The sequence below is a fragment of the Podarcis pityusensis genome (genome assembly GCF_964106645.2).
Source record: "Podarcis pityusensis genome assembly, chromosome: 13".
Taxonomy (NCBI): Eukaryota; Metazoa; Chordata; class Lepidosauria; order Squamata; family Lacertidae; genus Podarcis; species Podarcis pityusensis.
The window spans coordinates 12,974,489-12,983,594 of NC_138038.1; the positions used below are offsets into that span (position 1 = coordinate 12,974,489).

Below are 9,106 nucleotides of genomic sequence, written 5' to 3' on the forward strand. Positions count from 1 at the left end.
GTGTGAGTCGGCTGTCTCATGCCAGAGACCAAAAAAGGGACCAAAAAATGGGACATTCCAGGATCCAGTCAGAAGCTGTTGATGCAGCCTAATAAAAAATTAAAAAAATTTAAAAAATTATACCCCGTCCTCCCCGGCCAGAGCCGGGCCTAGGGCAGCTAACACCAATAAAATTTCAGTAAAAGCATAATATGCCAACCCCCCCCCCCAAAAAAAAAACACCCCAATTTAAAATATAGGTTAAAACGCAGTTTAAAATGCAGCCTCATTTTAAAAGTAGCCCATAGATCAAAACCATAAGGGAGGGAAAACACAAGGGTCAGACTGAGTCCAAACCAAAGGCCAGGCAGAACAGCTTTGTCTTGCAGGCCCTGCGGAAAGATGTCAAGTCCCACAGGGCCCTAGTCTCTTGTGACAGAGCGTTCCACCAAGTCGGGGCCAGTACTGAAAAGGTCCTGGCCCTAGTTGAGACCAGTCTAACCACCTTGCGACTTGGGACCTCCAAAATGTTGTCATTTGTGGACCTTAAGGTCCTCCCCGGGGCATACCAGGAGAACAGCATTAGCTTCTTTCGCTGCTACATCATACTGTTGACTCATGTTAAGCTTGTGATCCAGGCAGGCTGCAGCTATTCTCTCCAGTGAATCCACTCAGAAGCAAGTACCCCACACTTCCGAGTCATCAGAGAGTGGGCTAGGATCTTCATCCACAGTAACACTTCTGCTGCTCTTTGGGGCTGTGGCCATAAGCTCTCGAAGAGACATTCCAGGTGGCCAAACAAGATTCCATCTAACAAGCTAGCAATACATCCCAGACTCCATGTGCTCCTCTCTCCACTGCTATACTTCTCTCATGTGAGCCTCAAGACACAGTTTCCGACAATGGTGACAGCTTCCACACAGTTTTCTCATGCCCCCCTCCTTTTCTGGATCAATAAAATACACTCCAGAGCTGAAAAAAACAAAATCTTCTCCATTTCTGGCTTTCAGGCTGTGAGTGCTTATTACAGAGCCAAAACGGTACCAGCTGTGCACAATGGGGTATAAAAACTTTCAGAAAGAATCCTAAGATTGGGAACTCAAAAAGAACCCAGCGTGGACTGAGCATGCTCAGTGGGCGTGGAATGCATGACAAGTCTGGGCAGAGGGAGAACTGGAAAATCAGCAGAACTCTACAGGGAAACTTTTGGTTACAGGTCCCACCGGCACACACATTCAAAAATTCAAAAATAGAATAAATCAGCTTTAGAACTCTTTTTAATTTTGAAAAGCTTAAAGATCACTTTTGAAAAATTTATTGGAGAGCAACTTTTGAAAAATAAAGGCACAAGGGAGGTTCTCTTGCACGAACATCGTTGAGATTAGTCTGAGCTGTGAAACTGAAGCTTTGCTGACAGGAGTCCTCAATTCAGTTGAATTCAGTCTCCTTTATTGGCATAGAAAGAGTGTGTCGTATACACGGACTAAAACACAACACTGGCAGCAAGTCATAATAGGAGATACTTTAGGATAAAGCTGTCCAGACATCGTGAGGTACAAAGGTGGCACTTGGGACCTAGGGTGATGTAGTTTCATGGCGTCACACAAAAATCTTGCCACATTCTCCACAACATCATTCCTACAGTTATTCAGCAGAAAGGACACCCTGGAAGAGTTGGTGAAATAGATCCCCTCCACACACACACACACACACACACACACACACACAAAATGGGCAATAAAATAAAACATGTGTGATAGATTCAACCTGTTTTGTGCCACAAAGGCAGTACCTTTCAGAATATGGGATTTTCGAAAATCTACCTTGCAGAACTGCAAATGGCAATACATTAAATCTTACGAGGGAGTCATAAAGGTGATAAAAATTTGGAGTGTCCTGGCCAGATGACAGGACATTTCAATAGATTGTGTGCTATGCCTTAATGTCTTCTTGGTTAGTTTTAAAGTACTAATGTTTGGTTCGAGATCGGTGAACCTATCAATTTCAGCTTCTAATTTTTCCAAACTTATATTTGGGACTCCAAATTTTCACACGTCAGCAATTCATGAAAATTCATTAACATTTTAGATTTGATTTAATATTCATTATCTCTATTCCGCTTTTCCATTATTCCATTATTAAATTAGGAAAATTGCTCCCAGTATACATGTTTATTTGCAATTTAGACTATGATGCACATTTTGACAAAGCAGTTCCCCTTAATACAATGCATTGTGGTATATCATTTTCACCAATATGTGCATTTTTTCTGCACGCTATGCTTTAGCATATGCATCTTTCTGCATATCACTTGGCTGAAGAACTGCACTGCAAAATTCAGAGCGGCCTGCCTTTCGAGGGATGGCTGTGTTTCGGTTTGCATATTGTTTTAAAAAATGCAGATTACATTAAAAAGGTAAAGGGACCCCTGACCATTAGGACCAGTCGGGGCTGACTCTGGGATTGCGGCGCTCATCTCGCTTTACTGGCCGAGGGAGCCGGCGTACAGCTTCTGGGTCATGTGGCCAGCCTGACTAAACCGCTTCTGGCGAACCAGAGCAGCGCACGGAAACGCCGTTTACCTTCCCGCCGGAGCGGTACCTATTTATCTACTTGCACTTTGACATGCTTTCGAACTGCTAGGTTGGCAGGAGCAGGGACCGAGCAACGGGAGCTCACCCCATCGTGGGGATTCGAACTGCCGACCTTCTGATTGGCAAGTCCTAGGCTCCGTGGTTTAACCCACAGCGCCACCCGTGTCCCTTGCAGATTACATTGGTTCACCTTTAAATGAGAACTGAACTGAATGGCTCCCCCATCCCTACGTTTGTCATTGGCTTACCGAATCTGACACTTCTAATATCCGGCTTTCCTTTAAAAACCACCCTAAATCTAGCAGCTTCAAGAATTGAGGATGTGTGCATGTGTGGGAGGAAACCCATTCAAATTAGAATGCACATTTATGACAAGCAAACTGTTGTTAGAAAAAACATATGTGAGAATCAAACCCATGCTCAGATTTTATTATTTACAATTTTATGTTTTCCTCTTGTATGGGGAGGGAAGGAGGGGAGCTCCCCTAAATAGGGTCTGCCACCACGCCAGCTTTGGGTGCCTCTTAAAAACAAACCCAATGCCCAAGGAATCAGGAGCGAAGGAGTACCACATTTGATCTAGCTGTTCGGCTGATGATAGCTAAGCAAGCAAGCGAGAGCTGCATCAAGAGCACTGTAGCCAAGCAAATCTTGTTCCCGAGTCAGGTGTGGCACACCTTGCCAAAGATGCTGCAAAACTTTTCACTCCTCGCCTGGACTTTCTCCCAGATTCCACTTGTCTGTTACTCTGTCCTGGTAAGTACAAATGTCTTCATATGTATCAGCTAGTTCAACCGCCAACCCCTGTGAAGAGGGAAAAGGGAAAAAGTTTGTATACAAAGGCAGGGATCCACTCTTGCCCTAGACAAATACATATCCATCAATCACTGTCTTTTAAATCACCAGCAATGGCTTGCACACCTGAAAACAGTTCAGCTTGGCCAAAATGCACCCAGGTGGCAACATAGCTGTCAACATTTCCCTTTTTTTGCGAGGAATCTTATTCGGAATATGGGAATTTCCCTTAAAAAAAGGAAAACGTTGACAGCTATGGGTGGCAACCATCAATGGGCAGCAGCAGGTAGAAGGGGCAAAAACCCAGCCTTCTATCTTCCCACCCCACAATCACAGAAATTTATGATTCGTAATAATTATGAACCAAACGTGATTTTCATATTTGTGACAATATTTTTGTGTTGGTTTGCTGTAATTGCTTTGGTCTGGGTCGCCCCCTCACCCCCCAATTCCTCAAACGTACCAATGAAAAGGCTGGATCCGAATGACATTACAGAACCACATAAATTTACAGGTATGGCTTTGGATTTCGATATATTTCCCTATGTCCATTCTCTGCGAACTCTTTCTCTCTCTCGCCAGACAACAGGCAAACAATTGTTTTAAAGCGCTCAGCAGTCACCTGAACACAGATCATGGCATATACAAACACCATTGTCTTCCCCTATTCACTTAGGCCTCCTCCTTTTTCTCTTTCACTTGTGTGAAGATGCTGACACACATATACTGTCTGTCCGTCCGTCCCCCGTCCCCCCCAGCACCACTTCTGCAAGATGAACACTTCTTCTCCTCTCTGAACCCAGTGCTCCACTAACAGCTTCTAGCCAGGCTCTGTTTGCTCCTACCTTGGCTGACGTCTGAATGAATTCCTGTACTTTCTCTTCTCTCTCCTGCCCAAGATGGACTACCCCACTTTCCAGCTTTACCATTTTGAAAATACCTCACTCTGTTGCTCACCTCGTAAGTGTGGTCCTCAGCCGACGCATCCTTGCCATCACCCTGAAGGAGAAACAGCGTCACATTATTCCAAGCTGTTTAGTCTCTGTTTGAAAAGGAACTGCTAGCGAAGCATCCCTCACTTTGGCAAATGTTGGGTGGGAATCAGCAGAGTAACAGAGCAGGATTGTCTCAAACAAGGGCTTTGGGAAAATTGCCAGAGATGATGCTGAAGGGGCGGTGCCAGGGCTGGCGGGCAGCAAGATGGTGTTGCCCAAAGGCCTACCAAAACCTGGAGCCAGACTTGCACCTGTTCAGCTAAAGATGGTCTAAAAAATACCTATCCACACTACCAAGCAACACAGTTTCATGGGACTTCATGGGTGATTCAGATTAATCCGTACATCTTGAGAAGGCCCTAAACCCTTTGAGAAGCAGTCCTTGGTGAGAGGACTATGAATATACATCTTATTTTTATGAATTGACTTTTGTGCAACTTCGGAAAGCTTTTACAGAGTTATGATTAAATACAATAATCTCTGCTTATAGAGATGGGAGACACAGAGGCATACCAACAAATGAACGTGTTTGCATTAAGGGATGTCCTGAAGTAGAGGACCTTATGCATTATATCTTGCGCTGCCCCTTATATAATGAAGCAAGAGAAAGATTTTTAGCACCTATAATGGCAAGGTCCCCTGGCCAGAACCTTTCTGAGATGATTTTAAATCTCCTCACAGACACAGATAAGTATGTGACCTGGCGTGTAGCACTCTTTGCAACTGCCGCTAGGAAAATTAGAGCAAATTATATAGCCATAAAGGAGATGAATTTATTTGACCCTATCTACATCAAGCTATATTCAATCTTTATCACCAAACTCCGAATATAATTGCACATTGTATTAATTAACATTACTTTTTAATATATTAGTGGCCATGTGATAATTTTAGCTTATAAATATTATTGTTTAATGTCTTAACTTGTATATTAAGGTACTTTTATAGCTCTGTTTAGAGTAGGTAATGTCCTGATAATATAAAGTTTTAAGTTTTTTGTATCAATCCAGTAAATTTCCTTTTAATTGTTGAATGATTCTGTGTACATTGCAGCAGCCTTTGGCTATGTGCAATAAAACTGACTGACTGACTGACTCCAAGAGGCTCCTTGGCTGGTCCAGCAAAACCTGAAGGCATCAGGACCAGAAGTGGAGCTGTGCAGAGATGGATGCAGATGGCAGCTCTTTAAAAGTTGGTGTGTTGCTGAGTGCCTGGTGTCAGTCCCAACATGGAGGAGGAGGAGGACAAGAAACATAGAAGAGAAGCACAGAGGAAGCCAGGAGGGCGAGGAGGAGAGAAACACAAAGGGAGAAGACAGAGGAAGTGTAGGGGAAAAGGGATGAAGGACAGAGGAAAATGGCATGGCCCCAGTGAGGACAAAGTGTAGGGTAAAAGAAAGAGGAATAGGAAAAAGGGGGCTGGGTCTATTAAGCTGACATGGCGAGCTACTAAGAGGATAAGAAGGAGAGGAAAGATTGACAGAAGAAAGGACTGTGTACGTAACAGAATACAGTGGTACCTCGGGTTAAGTACTTAATTCATTCCGGAGGTCCGTTCTTAACCTGAAACTGTTCTTAACCTGAAGCACCACTTTAGCTAATGGGGCCTCCTGCTGCCGCCGCGCCACTGGAGCACGATTTCTGTTCTCATCCTGAAGCAAAGTTCTTAACCTGAGGTACTATTTCTGGGTTAGTGGAGTCTGTAACCTGAAGCAAATATAACCTGAAGCGTATGTAACCTGAGGTACCACTGTAGACCGGGTTCCTATGATGAGACTGAGCAACTAAATTCTTTGAATAAGGAACCCACCAGAGGGGTCACTGTGGGTGAGAGACCCCCTGGGGTTCTGAGAACTCATGGAACCTGACACCCATTAAAGCTCTCTCTTAAATATCTGTCCCAGCATCTGATCTCTTGTCTATTACACTTCTGCAATGCCATGCTAGAAACAAGAAGTGGCTACCCAGTAGGGTCAGTCATGGAGGTTCTGTGCAAAGCCCAGTCTCTCTACATGGGAGGTGAGACTTGGGAAAGTACAGAACAGGTCCTCTTTCACAGTAGCTCTGATTTTGTGGAACCAGCTCCCCAGTGGCTGTGGTCTGTTGGCTCTGCTTTGCATGCAGCCAGGAAACAGCGCTATAATATAATAATAATATTATTTATACCCCGCCCATCTGGCTGGGTTTCCCCAGCCACTCTGGGCTGCTTCCCACTGAATATTAAAAACACAATACGCTACAACTTCCCAGTTTGATTGAGCTGGTGCTACTTGCAGGCTGAACCTTAAAAGACTTGCCACATGTCAGTTTTTATGGCCTTGTTGCAAATGGGTTGTTTGTATTTACTGCTGTATACGCACAATGTCTCAAAAAAACACACACAAAAAACCAGGCTATTAAAAGGAATGAGATGTTAGGACTACATCATTGCGCTGTAGGAGCGCTTGAGCACCAGCGATGTCAGAATTTGGCATTCCACAGAAGGCCCAATTCACTTACCTTCCCCATAGTTAGAAACACAGGAACACTCACAAACAGGACAATAAGAAGGGTCTGGATCATGATGATGGCATCTTTCAGGGTGTTTCGATTCTGCACTTGCTGAAATGTGCTGATACCTTAGAACGAAGACAAGATAAGCTCATTACTTAGCTCAGCCTATGGTCTGTCATCTTTGGCTGCAATGTGACTATGGTTTCCTTTCCGTCTTTGAACGGGAACAGCTCCCTGCTATAATATACAACAGACTGCAAAGCCCACAATGCAGTGCGACTGTGGGCGTGGTTTGCATTTGCATAAGCATCCAGGGCTCTGGTGGAATCCAGTGTTGTGCTACAGTGATGGTTCTGTCAGTGTAAACATTGTGGCTCGCTGGATGGAACTGTTAGAATTCCTGCTCCGTGATTGCAGTCATGGGATTTTTGTCTATCACATGACGGTGTATGTTTCGACTCCATGGAGTGGGAAGTGACGGAGACAGGATGTTTGTGTTACTGTGTTCCTTGAAGTAGGACTATTGTCCTTTGTTCTTTTTCTCTTTGCTGTCTGATGCTAGAGAGAGAGGGAGCCATGTTGCAGTGCTCTGTGTGTGTTTATATGTAAATAAAGTAGATTAGCCAAAATGCTGAGTTGCTGAGGTCTGTTACGCAAGTTGTGAAGACTCTGCAGATCTCTAAGTGTGCCGGTGTCTGTTGGCATCGGTTGCTGTGATGTTCAGGGAGAAGAAAGCTTATGAAGCTCCTGAACGATCGACCAGGAGGGAGGGAACATGCCAATCGGGCATGTGTCTCTGCCAGGGTCCTACTCGAGAGTAGGATGAGCTCCTGACAGGAACAACCCCACCCATCTCCTCCATGGGGGCGGGGGGTGTCTCACCCAGAGCCAATTTCTCTCCCAGAGCCACCCCCACAGCTGTCAACTTTTTCCTTTTTTTAAGGGAAATTCCCTTATTCTGAATAGGATGGGATGAATAGGCTGATACCTTAGAACAAAGACAAGATAAGCTCATTACTTAGCTCAGCCTATGGTCTGTCATCTTTGGCTTCAATGTGACTATGGTTTCCTTTCCATCTTTGAACAAGAACAGCTCCCTGCTATAATATACAACAGACTGCAAAGCCCACAATGCAGTGCGACTGTGGGCATGGTTTGCATTTGCATAAGCTGTGACATTAACATATGAGAGTGCTGGAGGTGAAATAGTTAAACAGGTTACCCAATCAGAACCCAGGGGGGTGGAGTCAGAGGGACTATAAAACCAGCTCTGGGAGGGGTGAAGGGGGAATTCGTTGGGAGTTGGGTGGTTGGTTGGAGTGGGAGTGAATTGGGATAAAGTCTGTGGGTAGGTTGAGTTAGTGTAGCGAAATAAGCTGAGTCAGGAACAGTTAGGGGCTAGGAAGACAAGTAAATATCTGAGGTAGTTTAGTGAGTGAGAGAAGGTAGCGGAAGTTATAGGTCTGGATAGGCACCCCATGATTGTAATGGACCGATACCGTTTATGAAACCACACGCTTGTTAAACTGCAATAAATAAACAGAAGTTTATGTTCCAATTTAACCCTGACTGGACTCAGTATTGTACCAGGTAGGGCCTGGGTGGTGGCAGCGAGAAATAAAGTGGTGGCACAGGGAACAATAGACGGTGAAACGTCCGGGGACCCTGTGTGATCGCCACAGAAGCATCCAGGGTTCTGGTGGAATCCAGTGTTGTGCTACGGTGATGGTTCTTGCTGGACGGAACAACCCCACCCATCTCCTCCACTGGTGTGTGTGTGTGTGTGTCTCACCCAGAGCCAATTTCTCTCCCAGAGCCACCCCTCCACCTCCCCAGAGCCAATTTTGGAGGGCGAAGCAAGAGGAGGGAAGAAAGCTCCATCGCACAAATGGACATCCTTGTTCTGGGCTTCCACTAACAAGACTCATGAACTGAATCCTGCCCTTTGATTGAACAGAGCAAGCATGGGCCTCTAAATGGGGTCAGAAACAATCCAAGATGCCAGGAAATACCTTTTCCCTGTGAATATGTGGCTGTTCCCTACATGTGCCCGATGAAAAGAGGGACACCCCGTTCCATAATGATAATTTTACCATTTATACCCCACACATCTTACTGGGTTGCCCCAGCTACTCTGGGCAGCTTCCAACATAATAATAATAATAATAATAATAATAATAATAATAATACCATTCAACATTTTTTAAAAAAACTTCCCTATACAGAACTGCCTTCAGATGGCTCAAGGGTT

The 9,106-nt window shown here is 44.7% G+C and overlaps 1 protein-coding gene across 1 annotated transcript in view; it reads right to left on the reverse strand.

Moving 5' to 3' along the window:
* Positions 1-1,253: 1,253 nt before the first annotated feature.
* The window catches only part of LOC308461740 (B-cell antigen receptor complex-associated protein beta chain-like), an 8,741-nt gene continuing 888 nt past the window's right edge, over positions 1,254-9,106 (reverse strand). The window contains exons 2-4 of the mRNA XM_080978861.1: positions 6,862-6,980; positions 4,326-4,367; positions 1,254-3,377 (exon numbers count right to left, since the gene is read on the reverse strand). Of these exons, the coding sequence (XP_080834987.1) occupies positions 3,276-3,377; positions 4,326-4,367; positions 6,862-6,980 (263 nt within the window). The 3' untranslated portion in view covers positions 1,254-3,275. The remainder of the gene's footprint in view (positions 3,378-4,325; positions 4,368-6,861; positions 6,981-9,106) is intronic.